The 26450-nt window shown below is 45.4% G+C and overlaps 1 protein-coding gene across 1 annotated transcript; it reads left to right on the forward strand.

Moving 5' to 3' along the window:
• Positions 1-1026: 1026 nt before the first annotated feature.
• MGST3 (microsomal glutathione S-transferase 3) lies at positions 1027-24659 on the forward strand. The gene is made up of 6 exons (XM_005888644.3): positions 1027-1549; positions 19002-19125; positions 20250-20323; positions 21135-21192; positions 23567-23639; positions 24421-24659. Exons 2-6 carry the CDS (start codon positions 19009-19011, stop codon positions 24555-24557), a joined length of 459 nt encoding a protein of 152 aa, XP_005888706.1. The 5' UTR covers positions 1027-1549; positions 19002-19008; the 3' UTR covers positions 24558-24659.
• Positions 24660-26450: the final 1791 nt, after the last annotated feature.

The following is a 26450-nucleotide window of genomic DNA, read 5'->3' on the forward strand; positions in this document are numbered from 1 at the left end:
GCCTGGTAGGCTGCAGTCCATGGGGTCGCTGAGCCACTTCACTTTCATTTTCACTTTCACGCATTGGAGAAGGAAATGGCAACCCACTCCAGTGTTCTTGCCTGGAGAATCCCAGGGACTCGGGAGCCTGGTGGGCTGCCGTCTATGGGGTCGCACAGAGTCGGACACGACTGAAGTGACCTAGCAGCAGCAGCAGAGCCTTTCCAAGATCAAGATTCCAACCTTTCTACACCTCGACCTAGAAGCACAGGCTCTCATTGAGAGAGGAAGTACCCCTACATAAGAGACACTAGGGTTGGCCCACATGCGGTGATCCCTAGTAGGATGTGGAGTGTCCAGAGTAAAGGGGTGACGGGCCCACTTAAGATACGTGAAAACTAGATAAGAATAATAATAATAATAAAAAAAGATACGTGAAAACTGGAAACTCTGGTGCTTTCTGCAGTGGACTGTTCCGGAGCTGAGCTTACAACACTTATAAGTAAATTCCATTCTTTCCAGCTTGACCCAGCCTGCAACCCTCACTTAAAATCTCACCGCACCATGCCTAGACTAGAGGGCCTAACTGGGGCAGAAATTCGCTATCAAGGATCTATGGGTCCCTGAGGCAGTGCGGTCTCGTTTCCGGAGAGCTGGAGCGGGCGAGCGGGCAGCGTGTGTGAAGATGGGGGCGAATGGGTGCGGCCATCACGCTCGAAGTGCTAGGTGCCGGATTTTGGAAAACCTAACAATATTAGAGAAACACACAGGCTCGAACATCCCTAAACCCTTCATCTGGTGAATGCAGCAATCTGGGACCGTGAGCGTCTACACCAAACTAAACGCGGCCAGAACACACGCACCCCTCCCGGGCAACCTCTGCTTGGGTGTCCTCCCACTTCGCGCAGGCGCCGTGCAAACCTGTGGTTCCGCCCTCACCGCAGAGCGCCTAGAAGCGGACTACGGTGGCTCTGCTGGGGATAAATTATCAAGGTCCTACCGTGCAGCCTGGGTCGGGAAGTTCCCCTGGAAAAGAAAATGGCAACCCACTCCAATATTCTTGCCTGGAATATCCCATGGACAGAGGAGCCCAGTAGGCTACACTCCATGGAGTCGCAAAGAGTCGAACACAACTGAGCGACTTCACTTCACTTCATGCAGCAAATGCAACCCGAGAAATATGAACTGGCTGGGAGAGTTTAGGGAGGCGGCCACGATGGCATTTGCAGAAACAGATAAATGTATTTGGGGGTGGGAGGGTTAAATCTCCCTGGAGAATGAAATGGCAGTCCATTCCAGTATTCTTGCCTGGAAAATTCCATGGACAGAGGAAGACAACAGTAAGGAGGAAGAAAATTTAGACTCTGGCTCAAAACCTGGGGCCCGGGGGTGGTACTCTGAAGTCCCTCTCGGGCACCCAGAGCCCTGCCTTGGGGGTGTGGCCTCGTGCTGCCCGGGGTTGGGGCGGGACTGCCCCGGGCCACGCCCCACTCTGATAGAGGCCAAGGACGCCGCACCTACACTTCCGCTGCGCACTGCGTTCTGCACCGGGCGAGCGAAGGTGATCCAGGTGAGTCCCGGCCCTTGTGGGCAGCGAAGAGGGTGGGCCTCGGGGGCACTTAAGCTTCTGCTCTGGGCACTGCCCATATCTCTGCCATCCCTAGCTGAATAGAAGCTCGCTCGCTGGCTCCCTTCTTTTTTCTACCTTTGCATCCCCTTTGCCCTCCATCCTCCCTATGATGTAGTGAGTTTGGAGCGTCTAAGTCAGACTAGCCTCGCTATCTAAAACTCAGGGAGATTCTCAAGGTCAACGCTTCCTCGGTTACTTCCTTTTCTCTCCCCCGTTCCCTGAGCTGTGTGGACCCCGGGCGCTTTCTTTCTGCCTTCCGGAGCCCACCCGACCTTGCCAACTGCATCTCTGGTGCACAGGATGGGCGCGCAGGGCACTGCAGGAGCAGCTGGCAGTGCAGGCCTGATGGGTGACACAGGTTTTTAAAGTGGCCTGAGAGCGCTGCGCCAGCTGCGGATGTGCATGTGTTGCTAGGAAGTTTCCGGGAGGGCCTCCAAGGGAATTGTGTTTATTTTCCTCCGGCCTCATAGAAACGTTTTTCCGTATGTTTGTATTGGAACCTACGAGTGGGTCACTTCCTACCGCCGCCTTAAAGCAAGAGTGGAGGCGGAATCTTCGTTTAGATTCTGTCTTGAATTTCAGAGGAGCCCTTCATCTGATGTGGCTGCAGGGAGCCCTAGGGCCCCAGCGGTGGGGCAGCTGCAGGGCGGTGGAAGGGGCTGGGGGCTGATTGGTAGCTTATTCCCCGATGTTCGGGCTTCTGCTAACACTTTCCTCACGAAGTTTACCGCTTCGGGGACCAGAGTGTGGGAAAGGAGATGAAAGAAAAGCAGAGACAAAGAGGGTGGGTAGGAGAAGAGCCTCGGGCTTGTGGCTTTAATCCCCTAACAGAGAAAAGGGGTTCTGGAGGGAAGGACTCCCAACTGCCCTGCAGATGTGTGGCTCTTTGCAGGTGCTGTAGACCTGGGCGTGGTCGTGTGGAATTGCCGCAGATGTTAGATTTCTCTGTCCGTGGGAGCTGAAGCAAGGGCACCCCATGGGAAATCTGTAGATCATTGGGAGTCTACAGTTTCTGGGAAGCACCCAAGGTTACTGGTCAAAATTACAGTCTGTGCTTAATTTAAGTCAACCAATTCAGTAATGAGCATATAGTACCCGAGTCAGGGAATTGTTTATTCTCACAGGAGTTAAATTTAACTGAATTTAATACGTTTATATCTAAAATCCAAACAAATGCTTTCTGCCAGAGAAGACATTCTGTTAAGCTTCCCTCCTGACACAGTGTTACAGAAATAGAAAACTTTGTCAAGCCATTCCCCACCCCACTCCCAAATGATGTTACTATATATAAAACAGATACTGGTAGAGGTACTGTGTCTAATCATAGAAACCGCATTTCGGGGGCTTACATAGCCGCCGTCCTCGTTAGTATAGTGGTGAATATCCCCGCCTGTCACGCGGGAGACCAGGATTCGATTCCGCGACGGGGAGGCAACACACCCTTTGGGGCTTCCCTGGTGGCTCAGAGGTTAAAGCGTTTGCCTGAAATGAGGGAGACCTGGGTTCGATCCCTGGGTCGGGAAGATCCCCTGGAGAAGGAAATGGCAACCCACCCACTCCAGTACTCTTGCCTGGAGAATCCCATGGAGGGAGGAGCCTGGTAGGCTACAGTCCATAGGGTCGCAAAGAGTCCAACACGACTGAGCAACTTCACTTCACTTCACTTCACTTTCCATACATAAGGAACAAAACTGGAGAAGGGCAGTCTTACCCCTTATTTAGACTTAATCCTGCCAGTTTAGGGTTCTGCAGAGATGCAGTCCGTGAAGGAGAACCTCTTAAGCTGGAGAATAGTAAAGGAGCTGAACCTACCTGGGGAAATCTGGAATGAAGTGAATGACAAATCAATCTGTGAAAAAGTCATTTAGTGCTAGCTGCACAGATAGCAATATCTAAATATATTCCCTATGAAGTGAAGTCAAGTCGCTCAGTTGTGTCTGACTCTTTGCGACCCCATGGACTGTAGCCTACCAGGCTCCTCCGTCCCTGGGATTCTCCAGGCAGGAATACTGGAGTGGGTTGCCATTTCCTTCTCCAGGAGATCTTCCCAACCCAGGGATCGAACCCGGGTCTCCCCTTTTGCAGGCAGACACTTTACCATCTGAGCCACCAGGGAATCTATATTCCCTATCAGTTCAGTTCAGTTCAGTCACTCAGTCCTGTCCGACTCTTTGCGACCTCATGAATCACAGCACCCCAGGCCTCCCTGTCCATCACCAACTCCCACAGTTCACTTAAACTCATGTCCATCGAGTCGGTGATGCCATCCAGCCATCTCATCCTCTGTCGTCCCCTTCTCCTCCTGCCCCCAATCCCTCCCAGCATCAGAGTCTTTTCCAATGAATCAACTCTTCACATGAGGTGGCCAAAGTATTGGAGTTTCAGCTTTAGCATCATTCCTTCCAAAGAACACCCAGGGCTGATCTCCTTTAGAATGGAGTGGTTGGATCTCCTTGCAGTCCAAGGGACTCTCAAGAGTCTTCTCCTACACCACAGTTCAAAGCATCAATTCTTCAGCACTCAGCCTTCTTCACAGTCCAACTCTCACATCCATACATGACCACAGGAAAAACCATAGCCTTGACTAGATGGACCTTTGTTGGCAAAGGAATATCTCTGCTTTTGAATATGCTATCTAGGTTGGTCATAACTTTTCTTCCAAGGAGTAAGCGTCTTTTAATTTCATGGCTGCAGTCACCATCTGCAGTGATTTTGGAGCCCCCCCCCCAAAAAAGTCTGACACTGTTTCCCCGTCTATTTCCCATGAAGTGATGGGACCAGATGCCATGATCTTCGTTTTCTGAATGTTGAGCTTTAAGCCAACTTTTTCACTCTCCACTTTCATCAAGAGGCTTTTTAGTTCCTCTTCACTTTCTGCCATAAGCATGGTGTCATCTGCATATCTGAGGTTATTGATATTTCTTCCGGCAATCTTGATTCCAGCTTGTGCTTCTTCCAGCCCAGCGTTTCTCATGGTGTACTCTGCATAGAAGTTAAATAAGCAGAGTGACAATATACAGCCTTGACGTACTCCTTGTCCTTTTTGGAACCTTTATTTCTATTTAAATATTCTGAATCTGTATTCAGAACAGCCTGGCCAAGCACAATTGATCATGAACCATTTACCTTTTTTTAAAGCAATATTTGTTTAAAAGAATATACTGCTATGGTTTTTTGCAACTGGTTTCATTAATACTACTTATGAGTATACTTATAATACTACCTATGAGTATACCATCCTTTTGAAAAAGAAGAATTCAGAAGTTACCAGGTAGGTTACTACTATGTAAAATAGAATTTTTGTATTGCCCTGTCTCTTATGTTGTCTACCTATTTTCCATGGGGAAGTTATACTACCTTCCAAATATATTTGCAAATACCTTTAAGGATTTCAGCATTTAGAATCATCAATCCTCTGTTACCCTCTGAGTTCTTTCTTGAGTCCACCTACTCATTAACTGGAACTTGTATTCTAATATTTTGGTGCCTTAATTCAATCTGTTTTATTTAACAGCCAAAGAAATTTATTTTTATCTATATGCTTTTTTTACTTCTCCAGCCTAAGAAATGTGAAGGATTGTGACACAGCTTCCTTCTAAGTACAGACAGGCCTGAAGAGTTAGACTCTTGTTTCAGACAAGCGCTGCCGCCTGTGCGGTTCCTCCATTCAGAATCACTCTGAATGGAGACTCACGGGAACTCAGCAGCTACTAAGAATTAACTACAGTCCACCCACATTTCTTGTGATGGAAAGTCCAAGTGGTGTCAGTGTGACTCATTAGAGGTTTTTTTTTTTCCTCTTCAGGAAGTCAGAGTTTAGTTTCATTCTGCCCCTCCATTCCTATATAATGCTAATTAAGGGACAGGTTGTATGGGAATCATGATATAAAAAAGAAGTGCTAATTTCTGTGCTGCTTTGCTCCTTACAAACCTGTACACCTGAAAGATTAGAGGTTTGTTTTTTTTTGTTTTTTGTTTTATGTAATATCTCTCTTGTCATACATAGTTGCTGCTGCTGCTAAGTTGCTTCAGTCGTGTCCGACTTTGTGCGACCCCATAGACGGCAGCCCACCAGGCTCCCGAGTCCCTGGGATTCTCCAAGCAAGAACACTGGAGTGGGTTGCCATTTCCTTCTCCAATGCATGAAAGTGAAAAGTCAAAATGAAGTCACTCAGTCGTGTCTGACTCTTAGCGACCCCATGGACTGGAGCCTACCAAGCTCCTCGGTCCATGGGATTTTCCAGGCAAGAGTACTAGAGTGGGGTGCCATTGCCTTCTCCAACTGCAGTGCTAACACTCATTAAAAAGAAAGGAAAAAAAAACCCCCAAACTTGGACCTTTTCCAAGTTTTTTTCTTCTTCCAATTAGAAAGCTCTTGGGCTTTAATCAGTCACAGGCTTGGAGTTAATTATTAGCTTTCTATTCTCGTTAATATAGTTTATCCTCAGGAGAGGGTCTGGGGAAGTAGCAAAGTTCTGAAGAGGTTAAGTGTGATCAAACTTGCTCCCCAACCTTGTTGAGAAAGGATATATAGTCAAGGGTTTAGAGCACGACTCTCAAGCCAGACTGCCTGGCTGTGTGTGAATCCAGGCTTTCTCCGTGATAGCTGCGTGTCCTGGGCAAATGACTTAACCTTCTCATGTTCAGTTTCCTCATCTGCAAAATGGAATAATAATATATCATAGGGATGCTGTAAGGATTTAGATGAGTTAATACTGATGAACCACTTAGAACCGTGTTTGACACATAGTAAATAATATATGTACTACTAATACTGTTATTAATAATCGTTGATTTTTCCTACCACTCTTCATCTAGTCTATATCACTACCCTCCAGCCAACACTGGTCTCCTTTTTCTCCCTTATACAAGTGAAGCCCTTTCCTTTGTGCCTGTGTACTTGCTGTTTTCTCTACTATGTTCTCACATCTCACATCACATCCTTCAGAGACCTTAGTTCAGTCTCTTCCCCTCCTGTTCTATGGTCCTCCCAAGTTGTCTTCCTCCTTTTGACTCCATTTTCTGGCATGTCAGGACCTCCTTTTTCTGTCTTGATGACCACTGTGATCCTGCACTGCACGTGCTACCCAGCATTCAGTAGGGGATAACACGGGGAAGGCCTCATCTTGAGGCCATACTGAGGAAGGTGGTAGGTGTGGCCTTCGTTAAAGTGAGCATTCCATCTGATGAAATGGTTTGTTCTGAATAGATTGTATCAAATCAGCCCCCTTGAATGAATTGTTGTTGTTCAGTCTTTGTAACCCCATGGACTGCAGCACACCAGGTCTCCCTGTCCTCCACTATCTCCTGAAGTTTTCTCAAGTTCATGTCCATTGAGTCAGTGATTCTATCTAACCATCTCATCCTCTGCCGCCCTCTTCTCTCTTTGCCTCTCCCAGCATCAGGGGAATGCGTTGTTACAAGAGTTTTATTCTCTTCTGCGTTCTCCCTGTTCTCCCCCTGTCCTCTGAGGTTGGTGCCCTTAGACCATGGGACGTGTTCTGCAGCCTCTCCCTGGGATCACGCCTCCCTGGAGGCTGGGCTCCAGATGGTCCATGGTGGCTCAAGGCCTCTAGGTCAGCGCATCAAGGAACTCTCACCCATAGGGTCAAGAATTCTTGGGTCAAGACTCTGTTTGGGAGAACTCATCATTGCACAAACAAGGGAACCCAGGATTTGTTCAGTCTTACAATCTAGTATTTTCGATTCCTGAAGAGCTGACTTAGCGGTTCTTCCCAAGAGCAATTCCACTCGGCATGTGTGTTCAGTGTGTTTTCACGCTGAAGTCAGAGTCCAGAGAAGAAGAGAGCAAGTAATTTGCTTTGACCTTAACAGAGTATGACTGTCAGTGCAGGCTCATCCAACATAACCAGGAAGCATTCACTCAGGCGTCAGCATCAAGCTGGTCCTTCACCAGCCCCTCTCCTGCTCCCAGCGAATATAGTGGTATAGCCATTTGTCCTCAGCACTGACAGTTCACCAAAACATTGGAATTAAAATGACATATGTGAGGCTTCCTTATGGCCCAGCGGTAAAGAATCTGCCTGCCAATGCAGGAAACATGGGTTCGATCCCTGATCCAGGAGGATCCCACATGACTGCAGAGCAACTAAACCCACTGCCCCACAACTACTGAGCCTGAGCTCTAGAGCCCAGGAGCTGCAGCTACTGAGCCCACATGTCGTAACTGTTGATGCTCCTCAACAAGAGAAGTCACTGCAACGAGAAGTCTGTACACTGCAACTATAGCGTAGCCCCCTGCCTGCCACAACTAGGGAAAGCCTGCAGAGCAACGAAGACCAGCACAGCTAAAAAAGATAAATAAGTATTTTGGTTTTTAGTGACATGTGGAACTTGAATATTTTATATTCCAAGCTCTGGCTACTTAATCTTCAATGGAATAGATTTGGATTGTAGGACATGTATGTCTTAAAAAGACAGCTCTTCCATTCCCCTGACAGCTGACGTCCACCTTCTGAGTGTTCTGCTAGCAGTGTTGATGAGGAATTAAAGAATGTGAGAAACTGGGAGAGAACCACTTTGTGATCTGCCTCTGCTGTTTGCCTCACTTGAATTAATAATTGAGGCTGGAGATGTGATGGCCTGCCTATTCAACTGACTTTTCATTTTTAGCCCTTGGAGAAATGTCTACTGAATATGCAAAGCAATTGTGGAGAATAGTTTTGCTTTCCTTCTCTTAACTGTCCATGTCTTCCTTTTAAAATGTAGCTGCCATTTGAAATGTTGACTCTCAAACAGATTTTACCATCTGTTTAGCATAGAAGTTACCAGACTGGCATTTCGAAAATGTAGGATGAGCCCAAAGAAACTCTCTTTTTTTCCTCTCCCATCATGGAAATAGGGAATTACTTTTGTGCTACTTCTCTCCAGGCTCTTAACTTTCTCCATGTAGCTTTATATGGGCACAGCTATCTTGCCTGGAAGTAATTTTGAGGCCTTTTCCTTTGTAGATATATTTGGAGGCAGAAACGAGGCTGGACAACTACTTCATTGAAAGGGTATAGGCTGAGTAGACCTCTGCCACAACTTCCGAGTTTTTGGAACCACCTCCCAGTGCTGGGTACTCATAGAAGTCCATTTGATATGGTCAGATGAAGCCCTTTAAGTTACCATCTTTGTAGTATTCTCATGAAAAAATACCATGTAAAATGTAAAGTAAGGAAGATTGGATTAATAGCACAGGCAGCCAAATAAGGATTTTAATGAAATACTGGGGAATGGCGCCAAGTCAGCTGTCAGTGCTCTAGCCTTGTCCCAGTCCTGATGCATTAACAATAATAATAATAATAATAAAGCTGTGGAGAAATTGCTGTACCGATGGAGAAGAGCAATCTTGCAAATGGAAGTAGGGGTTACCATTGCCCACTCTGGCTTTTATTTATTTGTTTGAGGGCAGAGAGAGAGTTGAAAGTTGAAATCCTCTCTCCCTTGAAATATTTGCTTGATTTACATTTAGTAAAAGATAAGTTGTTTTAACTTCATGGCTCAAAAGTCATAAATTATTTGAGACCGTTGCCCAGTGCTCCAGCTTGCCTTTTGCTCCCTTTGTGCACTGCTGATTGTGCCTGGGGAATGTCTATTGGCAGCTCAGAGGGAGTGCAGTGAATAGTGAAGGAGAGCTTTACCCCAGGAGTACTCTGCTGGGTGTAGTTCAGGAAGTTCTCTGATTAATCCTTTTGTAACTGAAGGAACCCCTGCCCCAGTGAGATAAGGGGAGTGGTGGCAGAAGCGGGAATCGGAGGAAATAGTAAGTGAAGTAAAGGACTTCAGTGGTGGTGTTTCTAGGAGAATCAGTCAGTCATTCCTGGAGGAGAGTGCCTTAGCCAGATAGCATAATGAACCCCATGAACTCAGGCACTGCAGAAGAGCATATCTTCTAGGGGTGAGACAACACAGCCTCATTTTAAGTCCAAGCTTGATCACTCCTAAAGTGAGACTTGACAGTGGTGCCTTGTGGCTTTTTAAAAATCCACTGCCTATTCACTGGCTGTACCAAAGACCTGTTGCTCCAAGTACTGCTCCTTCCACCGCAGACTTCAAGGCCCCACCAGTCACCAGGGCACCAGTGCTTTCTGATCTCCCCCTAGAAACCCACTGGTCTGGTCCCATGCCCCACCTGCTTAGCTACGCTTCCTAGTTTTTTTCCCTCCAACCTGATATGTGCTCAGAAAGTTGTGTTTGGCCAGTAATAAACATTTTGATAAATAAAAAAGTTACAAGCAGAAATTCTGCTGTTTCAATATGTATATTACAGGATTAATTTGGTTTCTAAGGTATTCTCAAAATATGCAAACATCCAAAGGTAGAACCTGAGGCTGGTGAGGGTCCGTGGGGAAGAACAGCTGCCTGGGAAGGGGTAGGACTCGCACAGGCCGTATTGGTGGGATTGGACAGTGGGAGTGAATTCAGGAGGGAGCGCTGCCCGAGATGTATTCCCTTACAGCCCACTTGTCTCTTGACCTTCGACACATGGACTCCACTTTCTACTATTCCCCTAAAGCCTGGCTGCACAGGGTCCCCCTCACCAAAGCCAAGAGCATATTCTGTTCATGATTCTTCACAGAGGGGTCCACTTCTTTTCAGAATTCTTTCTTCCTTACCTTTAGGGTCTGTACTACTCCTGCTCCATTTTCATACCTGGAAAACTCTTTCCATGTGTTGGAGTTGAATCCGCCCCAAGGCTCACGTGGTTAAAGATGGTCATGTTTGCTTAATCAAACACCTTTCCCTTTGGAAAGTGATGCTTCCTCTGCTAACACTTAACAATTCCATACCCTTTCTTCTGCTCATCTCATTTTAGTCCCTTGAGGGAGAAGCAGGAGAAGCAGCACTCTCACCATTCACTGGAGTCCAGGCCTTTCCTCACCCAGAGCCTTTCTTCGCACTTGCTTTTGCCTCTGACTGGAATGTTCTTTTCCTCAGTGTTGCATGGCTGTTTCTTCTACATCCATCTGTCAGTGCAGATGTTGGCTGCAGAAAAGCGACCTTTCCCAGACGATCCTGCTGTAGTAGCCCCCTCCCCTACCCATCCCCTTTCACCACTGCCTTGTATGTTCTCCATAATCGTCATTCCTGAGGACTTCCCTGGCGGTCCAGTGGTTAAGAATCTGCTTTGCAGTGCAGGTGATGCAGGTTCAATTCCTGGTTGGGGAACTAAGATCCCACATGCTATGGAGCAGCTAAGCCTGCATGCCGCAACTAGAGAATCTGTGCACCACAATGAAGGATCCTGCATGATGCAACTCTGACCTGATGCAGCCCCACGCACACACACACACACAAAGTCATTGCTCGCTCAGATTGACTTGGCATATTTCTTGTCAGTCTTCTGACATTAGAATGTCCGTGCGTTGAGATCAGGGACTGCATCTTGTCCACTGCTATATTCGCACACCTAAGCAGTGCCTGGCATAGAGTAGACACTTTGTATATCGTGGTTGAATAAATGAATTAAATGTTCTCATGCTGTCCACACTAGGAAATTAAGTTCTTCTGTCAGTATGCTGTCCACATCCGGAATCTAATAGACCCGCCCTTTTGCCGAATTTGAATCTATCCCAAACTATCAGAATTAATTCCTAAGTCAGAGCACATAACTGATTTGTAGAAAAGTCAATATCCTCCTTATTTAGGAGGTATTCACATAGATGGACAGATACGTGTACTTGCCAGGATGTACAATATGTCTTTGTGTTTGGATCAGCATTTAATAAGTGTTTGTACCAGATGCTTAGTCTAGCTTATCTCATTTAACTCCTCAAACCATCCTGTGAAGTAAATAGTATTCTCCAATTTGGCAGAGAAATTAAATGACATTTACAAGCTCCCAGAGGTGGGGTCTGAACATGAGTTTATCTCCAGAATTCTCACTGTCTGTGCTTCCTTAGATTTTCCCATGGCAGAAGACAAATCATAAACGGTATTCAAGTCTGCTAGGAATAAAAACATTCCCAAAAGGATTTCTGCAATTAAATAAGAGACAAGAATTTTGTAAATAAAAAGAAAAACTAATTCTTTTTAAACCTTCAGTTTAATGTTCTCTCAACTGTTTTGACTTAAGTGTGCCAGGAAGTAGTTAACTAGAAACAAATACCTCTATAGTTACTAAGTGAGGAGAGAATAGAAACACTTCTGTCCTATTTCTGCCTTTCCCCAACCCGTTTAGTTTCATTTTTGAGAGGAGTTTTTAAAAATATTTGTTTTGGCTGCATCAGGTCCTAGTTATAGCATCTTTTGTTGTAGTGCGGGCTTAGGTGCCCCTCGGCATGTGGGATCTTAGTTCCCCAGCCAGGGATCAAACCCACATCCCATTGATTGAGAGGTAGATTCTTAACCAACGGACCACCAGGGACGTCCCTGGTGGGCAGTTTTTGTACTTGGCTTCTGACCATTGCTATGAAGGAAAAATCTGGAATTGACTATTTGTTTTCTTATTTGCCTACTTCCTGCAATAGAACATGAGCTTCCTGAGGGCACGGGCCAAATCCAGCTTATCATCTTCTCTCTTACACCAGCCCATGGAGCAGCCGTAGTAGGCACGCAATATACCCGACAAGTAAATGAACACGCACTCAGCCCCGTGCAGTATGAGGGCGTCTGGCTACAGGGAGGGCTTGCAGGACTAGAGTTTGCTGATTTCCATGGTCTGTACTAGAAGCCTGCTTCCTTCTGGATACTCCTGCTTGTCAGATGACCTGTTATAACATGCTGGCTAGTAAGAGTTTGGGGAAAAGGGGCATGTGTGTAGCTATAAGCTATGTTTGCTCTCTTAAAATGGTAGTTTAAAATTATAAATTCTTAAATGTATCCTATCATCATATATTCAAACATCGCCTTTTATCACTGAATCAGGGTAAAGACAGTTAACGGAACATTAGCACACACAATGTGACCTGATAAATAACATTCACTGAGTACTTACTGTGTGGCAGGTAGCTTGATGGGTGTTTAGAGACAGTGTCCCTATTTAGCTTTACAACTATTATATGATGTGGGGTAGGTGCCATGATCATCTCCAGTTAACAGGTGAGGAGGTCGAGGCTGCTGAAAAACACTGAGTAATTTTCTTGAGGACCCACAGCTAGGGGTATGAGATCCAGGTTCCAAACCCAGCCAATTTGATTTCAGAACTGCACCCTTACCTGCAAGGCTGTGTACTGCACTCAGTGGGTGAGTAACAGGGTTCAAGCTAAAAGTCAGGTCTGACTCTTTGGCTCCATTATAACATACTGCCTGTTCCTCTGTCTCCTCAATTACTAATTATTGTCAGCCGTTTTTTTTTGCTGGTTTCTTTTTTTAATTTACTTATTTTTAACTGGAAGATAATTTCTTTACAATGTTGTGTTGGTTTCTGCTATACATCAACATGAATCAGCTATAGGTATACATATGTCCCCCCCCATCGTGAACCTCCCCACCCCACCCCTCTAGGTTGTCACAGGGCACCGGTCGAGCTCCCTGCGCCAGCCAGCAGAGTCCCGCTGCCTATCCCTTTTACATATGGCAATGTATATGTTTTAGTGCTACTTCCTCAGTTCATTCCACCCTATCCTTCCCGCACTGAGTCCACAAGCATATTCTCTACATCTGCATCTCTGTTGCTGCCCTACATATAGATTCATCAGTACCATTTTTCTAGATTCCATATATATTCACGAATACATGATATTTTTCTCTTTCTGACTTACCTCACTCTGTATAACAGGCTCTAGGTTCATTTACCTCACTAGAACTGACTCAGATTTGTTCATTCTTATGGCTGAGTAATATTCCACTGTGTATATGTACCACAGCTTTCTTAGCCATTCCTCTGCCGATGGACATCTAGGCTGCTTCCGTGTCCTGGCTATTGTAAACAGTGCTGCAGTGAACGCTGGGGTACATGTGTCTGTTAGAATTGTGGTTTTCTCAGGGTATGTGCCCAATAATGGGATTGCTGGGTCATATGGTAGTTTCCTAGTTTTTAAAGAAATCTCCATACTGTTCTCCATAGTGAGTGACTTTATCAGTTTACATTCCCATGAACAGTACAAGAGGGTTCCTTTTTTATCCTCATTCTGTCTAGCATTTATTGTTTGTAGATTTTTTGATCATGGCCATTCTGATCGGTATGAAGTGAAACCTCATTGTAGTTTTGATTTGCATTTCTCTAATAAGTGATATTGAGCATTTTTCCATGTGTTTCTTAGCCATCTGTATGTCTTCTTTGGAGAAATGTCTGCTTAGGTCTTTGTTAGGCCATTTTTCATATAACTTTTTGGCATATATTTGCTCACTTTAGACATTCTGCTGCTGCTGCTAAGTCGCTTCAGTCGTGTCCGACTCTGTGCAACCGCATAGACGGCAGCCCACCAGGCTCCCCCATCCCTGGGATTCTCCAGGCAAGAACACTGGAGTGTGTTGCCATTTCCTTCTCCAATGCATGAAAGTGAAAGTGAAGTCACTCAGTCGTGTTTGACTCTTAGCAACCCCATGGACTGCAGCCTACCAGGCTCCTCCATCCATGGGATTTTCCAGGCAAGAGTACTGGAGTGGGGTGCCATTCCCTTCTCTGCTAGACATTCTAGAAGGTACAAAGGAAAATCTAATTCAGCCATCTAAAAATAACTATGCTTATGATTTTGATATTTTCTTCTTTAATTTTTTCTATCATTGAGAAAACTAAGATATACACTTCGTTGTCTTTTTTTAACCTAACACTATATTTTAAATCTGTTTCACCATCTGAAATATTTCACTATTTTTGATGATTCTATTCTATTCTATTTTATGGCCATGTTATTTATTTAGGTAGTCCTCTTTGTTTGGACATCTGTACCATTTCTGTTTTTGCTGTTATAAGCAGTGCTGAAGTCTTTGAACCATATCTGTTTGCCTTCCTGATTACTACCCTAGGATAGATTCCCAGTAGAATTATTGAGCATTTTTAAAATACGAACAGTATAAAGTATACTACCTTGCTTTCAGGCTGTTCTCCAGATGGTTCTGTTTTACATGTCCCCCAGAAGCATGTAACACTGCGAAGTAACTAAATAAATTTTTATTTGTACAGATCATAAATTTTAATCTTTACAGCTGGTGTGTGACTAACCTTGAAAACTGCATGAAAATTAACAAGTGCTATTGTACAACCAAGATAGTTACAGAGTAATCTACACTGGTCGTGAAAGTTCAGTTCCAAAAGGACCGATATGTGTCTGTCACCATGTAGAAGGCAAAGTCTAGGGCAGAGTTCCCACCCCAAGAACCTTATCTTGCTGGGTGGATATACGGGTTGCTGGAGACACAGAGCAGGTATGTAATCAACGAACCATGGTGTGCAGTCCGAATGAGTGCTCCTGTCAAAGAGAGGTTTATGTTCCACATATCAGCTTCGCAAGCCTGTGCCGTGGGACCTATCTACTAGCTGCGGGTGGCCCCGCCTTGGGTGTGGCTGCTGTGAGCTGAAGTGCCTCCCCTTTCCCAGTGCACACACCCAAACCCACGACAGGTTGGGAGTGTCCAGCTCTCTGTCCTGGATTCCTCAGAAAATAGGGATTTGTCAAATGAAGATATTTTTTTTTTGACTCCTAAGTGAATTAAACGGATTCTTTTCTTAAAGGACAAGCTGTAAGCATTGTCAATCCGCATGGGATTTGTGTCTTCATCAGCTATAGTGACAGAGCTTTTCTCTGTGCTCTGATTTCTTTCTCCAGGAATTCATACACCCAATTGCTTCCATTGTTTCAGTAGATATCTTAAGGGGGATAAAAAGGAAACTGACATGGGTTAGGCACATACTTTATGCCAGGCACTGTGCCAAGAGGAGGGATGATTTTGAAAGCCACCTGGACTTACAGCTTGTTTCGTTTATTCTACAGCTTTCTATAAGCACACACTCTGTGCTTGGCATGGAGGATGCTGGACAAACATGGTCCCTCCCTCATGGGAGCTTAGTAGCTGATACAATTGGCCGCTCTCTCTATTCTAGCCCTGATCACACCAGCTGGGAAGTGCTGGCTGCAGTGCCTGTGAAGCAGGACTCCTCACTGGGTAAAAGTGCATGGCGGCGTCTGGGCGGGCTGAACAGGCTTGGCTCCTGCACTTGTGCAGGCGTGTCCATGGCCCCTGCAGGGAGAGCCTCAGGGAAGGCCTCCTCTCTCTTCCTGCCCCTGGCACATTTACAGTTTCCTGACCCATTACACCATCTTTTGCAAACCACCTACTTTAGCATCGGACTCTAAGTCCCCCTTCATGTAACTTCTCTGCCCTGCAAAGGTCTTGCTCCTGCTTCTGCTTGTCCCCACCCCGATTCCTTTTCCCCCAGTACCTATCACCACAGCAGCGTATGAGGAGACACATTTTCATTAGGGTGTGACTGCCTGAGCATGTCCTCCGAAACTGCATTTATATTGTGGAAGAGGAACACAGTAGTAAACATTAATTTCTAATTGCAGATTTTCTTAAATATTCATGTATTAGTTATTTATTTGACTGCACTGAGTCTTAGTTGCGGCATACAGGATCTTTAGTTGCAGCATTAGAACTCTTAGTTGCAGTATGTGAAATCTAGTTCCCTGACCAGGGATCGAACCTGGGTCCCTTGCACTAGGAGCATGGAGTCTTAGCCAGTGGACCACCAGGGAAGCCCAAAATTGCAGATTTTTGAGCAGTTGCCTTTCCAAGTTCATTGCCTGCAGTAGAAACATATCCTCAAAAGGCACTTCTCTGTCCTGCCACCTACCTTCTTCTACCCAAACCCTTACAGGCCAGAAAAACAGAGGCCAGTGACTTGGCCACGAATTCTAATGTTTTGCTAGGGCTAGTTGGAGTATTTGGGGGAAAGTTCTATAGACTGTTCTGGTCTTAGCTCTGCCTTCACCTCGCTACCTGTGCCTCTATTTCCTTTTCTGTAAAATGGAACTTACGGGATTTGGGGGAAGATTACAAGCATGCTGAAAAGTCACCAGGTGACCCCAGGCTGTGAGGGAGCCCAGCCTGCTGTCCAAAGCTGAGGTCTGAATGGACTTTCAGCTTGGAAACTTGGATCTAAACCAGATAGTGAAGTAAAAGTCATTAAGTCGCTCTTTGCGACCCCATGGACTATACAGTCCATGCAATTCTATAGACCAGATTACTGGAATGGGTAGCCTTTCCCTTCTCCAGGAGATCTTTCCAACCCAGGGATCAAACTTAGGTCTCCCGCATTGCAGGTGGATTCTTTACCAGCTGAGCCTGACCGTTTAATTCTTAAACAGGCAGCTTTTGGCAAAGTCAGAGACAGCTTCATTTTCAATAGCCTGTTTGGCCTAGATGTGTTGAACTCCAGGGTAATTAGGTAGTCGTGTTTATTTAATTTTCAAAGAGGTGTTTGGTATTCACTCTGTATTTTTGTTTTGCTATCTACTACTAAAGCTTTCTCCCCAAGCTGATTTTCTAAACTCTGAAAATGACTAACTGTAGAAGAGAATGAGGGCAGGGGAGCTTGGAGGGGAACCAGAGACTCCTTGCTCTCTGCAGCCACACGTGATGGCCCAGGAGAGGCTGACCTGGTGGTGACTTTGGTGCTGAGTCATGGGAATGGCCCTTTCCAGAATGTGTCCTCGGTCCCAAAGAAGAGTGTGGTGGGTACCCCTCAGTGAGCAGCTCCAGGTGAAGAAAGACTATAGCAAGGGAAACTGATGGAAATTATTGTGAAACATGGTGAGGGGTGAGCAGATTTTAGGATTTTGTTTTCAAATGTTATTTTGCAGATGTAAGGGAAACTTAAACTTTTAAAGAGCTGAGCTGTTTACAGGCCCCAGATTCCACACTGAGAAAGATGCTGTGACTCCAGTGTCAAGTCAGCTCTGAATCGTCAAGTGGAATTGAAAGGGGACATCGGAACCTAATCAGAATCTAAATTTAAATCCCAACTCTGCTACTTTCTCTTTTAGACCTTTGGAACATTACTTAACCTCTGGGCATTCTTTGGAAGATGGGGAGAATACTATCTGGTAGGGTTGTTAGTGAGGATGACTGGAAACATTTTGGAGCAGGGTAGCCCTCCCAGGCTTACGGGAGAGATGTAGCCAGACAGTTAGCAGGGATGGAAGCTCTAAGCTGAAGGCAGAACACACATGAGCTGTCGGCCTGCAGCATCCGTGCATGTGGCGGGCCAGCAGCTGAGAGCTCGGGAAGCCTTGTAGCTATTTCTCTTTATGTTGCTGTGCTCTTTGGACATCTGGTGATAAAGCTCAGAGAGGTTGGAGGCAGCACTAACTACTTTGAGATTATTAGGGCTTCTTCACAACCACCAAGTTTTCTTCTCCTTGGCGTTCCTTCTTTCCCTCCTGGGGCAGGACAGGAACTCAAAGAGCTGAAACTGCCGAACACTGAAAAATGCTGAGATGAGCTTTTTTTTTTCTCCAAACATTTTATTAAGAAATTTTTGAAACATGCAGAAAAGTTGAAAGAATTGTACATTTATCATATATATATTTAACACAGGTTCTAGAATTAATATTTTGCTATATTAGCTTATATCATCATTTTTGATGCATTTCAAAGTAAGTGGCATTGCAGGCACCAGGACACATCATGGGGTTAGTTTTGAAGTATTGATTTGATGAACACCTTGGGTTCTCATGGAGAAGGAAATAGCAACCCACTCCAGGGTTCTTGCTTGGAGAATCCCAGGGGTAGGGGAGCCTGGTGGGCTGCCGTCTATGGGGTCGCAGAGTCGGACATGACTGAAGCGACTTAGCAGCAGTAGCAGCTTGGGTTCTCCAAGAGCTGCTCAGAGCCCCATTCTGCTTTCGAAGCACTAAAAACCATCCCTTCCCTTCCAGTGTCATGTTCCTGCTGCCACACTAGCACGTGCCTCAGGGTCCAAGCGAGGCCTAGAGGTCCCTGCCCTCAGTGTCCCCCATGCCACCAGACAAACGAAAGCCTGGAGTCATTGTGCACTTACTGGTTTATACCCTCTTCTCTCTCTCTTTCTGTTTTTCCCTTTTTGTCTGTCCATCTCCTTCTGGTAATCTTGTAGCATTTTGCCTTATGAAATATTTATTTGAATTGTGTTTTTTAGTGGCCAGACCATCCTATGGCAATGACCACTGCAGTGGTTTAGATAAATCTCATAAATGCAGTGTTGATCAAAGGAACTCCAGCACAGAAGAGAATGTGATCGTGAACTTTTCTGTGCGTATATTGCAGACTTCAGTCATTTTTTTAAAGATTCTGTTGGGTGGTTAACATCTCTGACTACCTCTTAGAACCATCAGATCACTCACACCTCTTTTTGATCTGTAGGGATACACTTGCTGGTTACAGAGCATCGCACTCCTGAGACCTCCTGTGGCACAGCGCCCATAGTGCCGGGCTGCACCCTAATGTGTTCTTTCTCCCACAGAGTCAGGATGGCCGTCCTCTCTAAGGAATATGGTTTCGTGATTCTAACTGGTGCTGCCAGCTTCTTGATGGTAACTCATCTAGCCATCAATGTTTCTAAGGCCCGCAAGAAGTACAAAGTGGAGGTGAGTGGGAACACATGGTGCCCTTATAGGCGTGTCGGGGGCAGGAACCCGTTTTCAGCCACAGAGGCAGAGGTGAGATGCTAGTGATGCTAGTGACGTTCCTGTTAGAAACTCTGCCCCTGTCTGGGGGAGGAGAGAAAGAAGTACAGGCCCCTGCTAGAGGGTCTCTTCAGTCTTGTTTCTCTTTTGTCTCTTCTGTAGAAAAACCAGGTGTGCTTTTGTCTGGAGCTCTTTGCTGGGAAGAGAGTTATTTTCTAAAGGAGGTTAAACAGGGAACACCCTGGTGGAGCAGTGGTCAGGACTCCATGCTTTCACTGCTGAGGGCCCAGGTTCAATCCCTGGTTAGGTAACTAAGATCCCACAACCTTTGAGGTGTGGCCAAAGATAAATAAAATTTTAAAAGGGGGGGTTAAATAGCAGTTGTTTTCTGGGGTGCCCATTTAAAATGATGTCTTCTGGTGATTTTCCTGTCTCCCTAGTAGAAAAGAAGCACGTGGTGCCACAGTTATCCCGTGCTTGGACATTAGACGTAGGGGGCAGGTCTGCTGAGTGCTTCCTTTAGTTCCAGCTAATCTAGAAGGGATAATTACTGAAGCTGTCCCTGGCAAGCAATTTTAAATGTCTACTCTGTTGAATAATTATAATTAGGCTCCCTAAGCAGAACTCCTTTTAAAGTTCTCATGTCCAGTTTCTTTTTTTCAATGCACACATCCATTAACATTCTCACACACAGTTTCCATTCCCCCAGTAAGGGAACCTTAAAGGCTGTGGTATCTGATTGACTCTTGGGGACGGAGCTGTTTCCCAATTACTGCTCGTAGTGCATATCAAAGCCACCAGTGACGGCATAATGTCAACAAGAGCGCTGAATTTGGCTCACGCTGCCTCCACCCCTTGAATGGCACAGACATACGTCCTTGTTCTGGATATTAATAGACCCAGATTGAATCTGCCTCTGAGAATGAGACCTCTCTCACTGCATGTATTTAAGCAGAAATTGAATGATCATCTACCAAAGTTATGACAGAAGATGCTTTGGGATACATTGTCTTTAGGGCTGATTTTAACTCTCAACATTGAATGCTACACTTAACCATATGATCACACACATTTTGTTTTAACAGTATCCTACCATGTACAGCACTGACCCTGAAAACGGGCACATCTTCAACTGCATTCAGCGAGCTCACCAGAACACGTGAGTGCTGGCCCTGCTGGGCCCCTGAGACATCTGCAGAGTGGGAGCTTTCTGTCCTACACCTCAACCCTTGGTTTGCTGAGTAATTGGGATGATGATCATGGATACTCATTAAAAGTATTGTAAAATGTGTTTATGAACAGATTAAAATAATATTAACCAAAATTAAGAGTTGTTAGGATGGTGAGAGACTGGATAACCTTTTCTTTCCATTTCTTTTTTTAAATTGAACTTGATTTACCTTGTGTTAATTTCTGCTGTGTTACTTTCAGCAAAGTGATTCAGTTATACCTACATTCTTTTTTTATGTTCTTTTTCATGACAGTTTTTTTACAGGCTATTGAATACAATTCCCTGTGCTATATAATAGGACCTTGTTGTTTATCCATTCTGCATATAATAGCTGACATCTGCTAACCCTAACCTCCCACTCCATCCCTCCCCCAACATGTCTTTAATGCTATGGTACTCTTCTGCAGTATTTGCAACAAGTCCACTCTAAAGTGATGCTGAATGTCCCAGCCTAGGGGTGAGAGGCTTTGAGCTCTGTAAGCAGGTTGACTCTAATTCACCTCTTCACTTTGTTAGCTTTGAGGTCTTGGACTCACTGTCTTCTGAGTTACCTCTAATCCCAAGCAAAGCAAAAGAAGGTGGATGATCTTAGTGGTCCGGCCTTCCACCTCTACTCAATGATTATTTTTACTCTCAAATTTCTAACTTGGCAAGTAAGAATGTAAAGTTCTTAGTTTTACAGAGACATACTTAAGTAGGGTGCTTTTCTTAAAAAAAAGTTGTTTTCTTTCTATTCCAGGTTGGAAGTGTACCCTCCCTTCTTATTTTTTCTAGCTGTCGGAGGTGTTTACCACCCAGTAAGTACTGAGCACGCACAGCACAAGTGGTTTTTTTGGGGGGTGGGGGGGTGGAGAAGGGAGGCATCTGATTAGATTTAATAGATTTAATTCACTGAGTCTTTGGGGAGGGAAGAGGAAATGAACATTCAATGAACATCTTTGATGTCTAGGCACCGTATATTTTAAAGAATTAAATTCTGTTACTTCTTACAGTTTCTTAAAGCAGGTAGAATTTTTCCTGGTTTTTTTTTTTTTTTTTTAACAGATAAAAAACCTCTTGAATATTGTATAACTTTCTCAAGATCAAATAACTAGAGTAAAAAAGTCATAATTTGAACCCAGGACTGTCTGCTCCTAGAAGGCTCATGTTTATCGAGTTTTCCTTTGCTGTATTTATTCAGGCAACAGAAATTTCCTGGACACCTGAGGTTACTGCAGTGACCAAAACAGGCACAGACTCCAGGTCTCATGCACTGACTCTTAGTTGGGGTTACAGATGAAAAAGTAATGCAAGTATTGGGTTGGCCAAAGAGTTCATTTGTGTTTTTCCACGTCTTATAGAAAATCCCTAACAGACTTTTTGGCCAACCCAATACATTATGTCAATTCAATTCAGTCGCTCAGTCATGTCCGACTCTTTGCGACTCCATGAACCGCAGCACGCCAGGCCTCCCTGTCCATCACCAACTCCCAGAGTCCACCCAAACCCATGTCCATTGAGTCGGTGATGCCATCCAACCATCTCATCCTCTGTCATCCCCTTCTCCTCCCGCCTTCAATCTTTGCCAGCATCAGGTCTTTTCCAATGAGTCAGTTCTTCACATCAGGTGGCCAAAGTATTGGCGTTTCAGCTTCATGCATCGTGTAGTATGTTAGAAAGTGGTGCACCCCACAGAGGAAACACAAGTGGGCACGATGGAAAGGGAATGCTGGGGGACCAGTGCTGAGGGGCGCAGTCAGGAGGCGTTCCCTGCTGCGAAGGAGACACTTGGGCAGTTGGTAGGGAGCACATGCCTCCAGACACCCCCAGGGCGGGAGGTGGGCAGGGGAGGCCCTGGAGCAGGAGCCTGTCTGGTCTGCCTGGTGTGCAGTGAGCAGCATGGCTTCAGTGGTGGGCAGGGGGTGACGGCAGGGCCGAGGGGGCACCTCGGCACCTTGTAGGCTGCTGTGGCCCTGTGAGCCCTGGATTTGGTCTGCACTGCACCTTACCTACATAAAGCAAGGTTCTCTGGTTAGTTGCTGTTTGGGTCTTGCTTTGGACAGAAACTTTCCTTTCAAGGGGCCAGATTTCCCCTCCATTGGGTTGTGACCAGAGGACTGGTACCTCACATTTAGGGCTCTGAGACTTCCATAAGCCTCTGCTCTGCACCCAAACCCTGCTTCTGTCCCGCACCCGGGGATCCCGTTCCTTGAGCTTAGTTCTTTAAAAATACCCTAAGATTGCTCTGAGGACAAGCACCTAACGTAGCTCCTGGGTTTACAGAGCAACCTAATGAGACTACAGACCTCCTAGATAGAGACATATGTGCCTGGGTGTTTATTTATGGTTGTTTCATACCCTACCGATATTTAACACTCCCTAAAATCATGGAAACAAACAAACAAAAACCCTGAAGTAGGAACCTCACCCCACTGATGACAGTGCTGAGTTGGAAAGATGCTCGAGGACAGTGGCACTCCGTGACTCACGTCGTCACACCTCTTCTCTCTCTTTCTCCCTGGCCTCCTTTGGACCAGAGGGGTTGTCACCCCAGGAGGGCGGCCAAATGGAAGGATTTTTCCATCTCACATGAGTTTTTCCTCTGTCTTCTGAAGGGTGTTGGAAACGGGGAGACTGTCCCCTCCCAAGACTGCATATCCTGGGGTTCACAACATAGCACCCCCTCTGGCTTTTTCTGGGAGAGCCCCACACTTGGGCATAGGGCGCAGCGTAGCCCCTCGGAGCCCTCTGGAGGCCCTCACTGATGAAGCAGCCCTCAGCACGGAATGCCCAGGCCACTGCTCACAGCGCTCCTCCCCCAGTCCTGCCTTTCCATTGGTTTCCTCTCCTGTTGCTCTGCAACCCCTAGGCCTGCCTCTCCCAGAGCAGAATCACTGTGCTCTAGCACCCTGACCCCTCCAAGGCAAGCCCGGCGGTTCCTGCCATCCCACCTCCCGAGGAGAAGGCAGGCCAGCAATCACCTCTCAGGTCTGCGAGCAGTTCATAGAAGGATCACAGTGCTTTGATTTTCCTGACTGAAAACAATTTCATTCTACCCTCATTTGGTAGGGAGTATTTTACCATATCTATGAAATTGTTAACTTGTTATTAAAGTATGTCATCAATCCTAGATGTTAATAAACATCTGCCTGTTTCTTGAATGAAAACACTGACAGAGCCCTTCTATTTTAGCGTATAGTTTCTGGCTTGGGCTTGGCCTGGATCGTTGGACGAGTCCTTTATGCTTACGGCTATTACACAGGAGGTAAGGACACGCTGCTGTCTGCCAAGGAAACAAATTTAAAATCTTCTGCTACTGTACTTTCCTGTTTAGCAAGGCTTTTCAAAAAGCAAAGTAACTTAATTTACTTTGTCTTTCTGTAACTTGATAACCCAGTTGTAGCTATCAAAGTAACTTGATAACCAAGGTAAAAGATTGGTTATCGTCTTTCCTTTTGTTAACCTTTGAATAGAATTTAATAACAAAGCTCATGTTTATTGAACATTTTCAATGTGTCTATTGCTGTTCTAAGACCTCAGCATATGTTGTTTAACCCTATAACAGTTCCATGACATAGATAGTATTAATATATAGATGAGGAAACTGAGGCTTAGAAAGATTAAGACTCCAGGTCTCAGAGCTACTAAGTGTAAACTAGAAAGCCAGGATTCAAACCCAGGCAGTCAGACTTCAGATCTGCTCCTCAGCTGTACTATAAATGGTGTTTCTGAGAGACAAGTGGGGAAGAGACTCTTCTGGCTGTGCTTACCTTTTGGAAGAGGAAAGAAGTTCCCAAAGATCCTAAAGCAAAGGTGCTCTAATTATTATCCTATAATTTGCTTTAAAGTCCAATACTATTGTGACACACAACTTCCCATGCAGTATCTGACAATTGCCAGCATAGGCTAAAGAGTTGGCTGACCTCTTAAGACCAAATGGTCTAACGTACAACCCCAAGTGCCTTGATAGAATGGCTGGTGGATGTTGACAGCATTGTAATTGTGGAGCGTCCCCAGTAACTTCTGTTCCTTCCTCTTTCTTTTAGAACCCAGAAAGCGGCAGCGGGGAGCCCTGAGCTTCATCGCCCTCATTGGCCTGATGGGCACCACTGTGTGCTCTGCCTTCCAGCATCTTGGTTGGGTTAGAACCGGCTTGAACAGCGGGTGCAAGAGCTGCCATTGAAGAATTATAGGGTTTTTTGAAACTCTCATTCGAGTGACTTTTATTTTCAGTTACATTTTTTTTCTTGAATAAAATCTTAGCTGGCGTGAGCCTCATACCTAACCCTGACTCTATCATTTAATTCTTTTTGAGTCTTTATCTAAAATATAAGTATCCTGTTCCTACTACATGAGTGAGGGGCCACAGGTATTAAGCACCCCTTCTACCCTGCCAGAGGATCTTTACTTAAGGTGTGAACTGAGAAAATGTCTAATTGTGAAAATATTTGTAATCATGCCCACTGAGCCACCTAAGAAGGCCCCCCACAATCATGCCATGGCAGTAAACACCTGAGGCTTGACGGAAAGTCTTTTTGTGCTAGTTGGGATATGAGATTCTCTTATCACTTGCTAATATATAGAATGACAATAGGATTTTTTTTTTTTTAATCTCTACTGAAGACTGATTCTAATAGTTAAAAACTGAAAGTGAAGTTTCTCAGTTATGTCTTACTCTTAGCGACCCCATGGACTGTAGCCTACCAGGTTCCTCCATCCATGGGATTTTTCAGGCAAGAGTACTGGAGTGGGGTGCCATTTCCTTCTCCAGGAGATCTTCCCAACCAAGGGATTGAACCCGGGTCTCTCACGTTGTAGACAGACACTTTACAGTCTGAACCACCAAGTGACAGACTAAATTGAAGATTATGAAAGTTAATAAAGATGAATCTAATTTTCTGCATGTGTATGCTAATATCTGCTTGCATAGGTACAAATGGAGGACATCCTTAGCAACAAAAATACAGTAGACTTAAGCAGCTTTGCTGCCTTGGGTTTCTCTTGCCTTGGACATGGGGTATCTCTTCACGGCTGCTCCAGCAAAGCGCAGCCACTGCTCCTTACCTTAGACGGGGAGGGGGGGGGGGTATCTCTTCATGGCTGCCTCCCCTGACCCTGGAGGTGGGGTAGCTCTTCTTGGCTGCTGCCCCTGACCTTGGACGTGCCCAACGTGCTACTGGAGATCAGTGGAGCAATAACTCCAGAAAGAATGAAGGGATGGAGCCAAAGCAAAAACAACACTCAGTTGTGAATGGGACTGGCGTTAGAAGCAGGGTCCGATGATGTAAATAGCAATATTGCATAGAAACCTGGAATGTTAGGTCCATGAATCAAGGCAAACTGGAAGTGGTCAAACAGAAGCGGCAAGAGTGAATGTCGACATTCTAGGAATCAGCGAACTAACATGGACTGGAATGGGTGAATCTAACTCAGATGACCATGATATCTACTACTGCGGGCAGGAATCCCTTAGAAGAAATGGAATAGCCATCATAGTCAACAAGAGTCCGAAATGCAGTACTTGGATGCAGTCTCAAAAATGACAGAATGATCTCTGTTTGTTTCCAAGGCAAACCATTCAGTATCAGAATAATCCAAGTCTATGCCCCAACCCATGGGGTCGCTAAGAGTTGGACACGACTGAGCAACTTCACTTTCACTTTTCACTTTCATGTACTGGAGAAGGAGATGGCAACCCACTCCAGTGTTCTTGCCTTGAGAATCTCAGGGACGGGGAGCCTGGTGGGCTGCCATCTGTGGGGTTGCACAGAGTCGGACAAAACTGAAGTGACTTAGCAGCAGCAGAAGCAGCATGCCCCAACCAGTAATGCTGAAGAAGCTGAATTTGATTGGTTCTATGAAGACCTACAAGACTTTCTAGAACACCCCCAAAAGATGTCCTTTTCATTATAGGGGACTGGAATGCAAAAGTAGGAAGTCAAGAAACACCTGAAGTAACATGCAAATTTGGCCTTGGAGTACAGAATGAAGCAGGGCAAAGGCTAATAGAGTTTTGCCAAGAGAACACACTGGTCATAGCAAACACACTCTTCAACAACACAAGAGAAGACTCTAC

This window comes from Bos mutus, chromosome 3 (assembly GCF_027580195.1).
Source record: "Bos mutus isolate GX-2022 chromosome 3, NWIPB_WYAK_1.1, whole genome shotgun sequence".
In the NCBI taxonomy this organism is placed as follows: Eukaryota; Metazoa; Chordata; class Mammalia; order Artiodactyla; family Bovidae; genus Bos; species Bos mutus.

Bases quoted from the DNA above. Each gene is read 5' to 3' on its own strand.
- MGST3 (XM_005888644.3), top strand. From the start codon at position 19,009: ATGGCCGTCCTCTCTAAGGAATATGGTTTCGTGATTCTAACTGGTGCT. The intron at 20,324-21,134 runs GTGAGTGCTGGC...TTTCTATTCCAG, and splicing joins CAGCGAGCTCACCAGAACAC to GTTGGAAGTGTACCCTCCCT. The intron at 23,640-24,420 runs GTAAGGACACGC...TCTTTCTTTTAG, and splicing joins TTACGGCTATTACACAGGAG to AACCCAGAAAGCGGCAGCGG.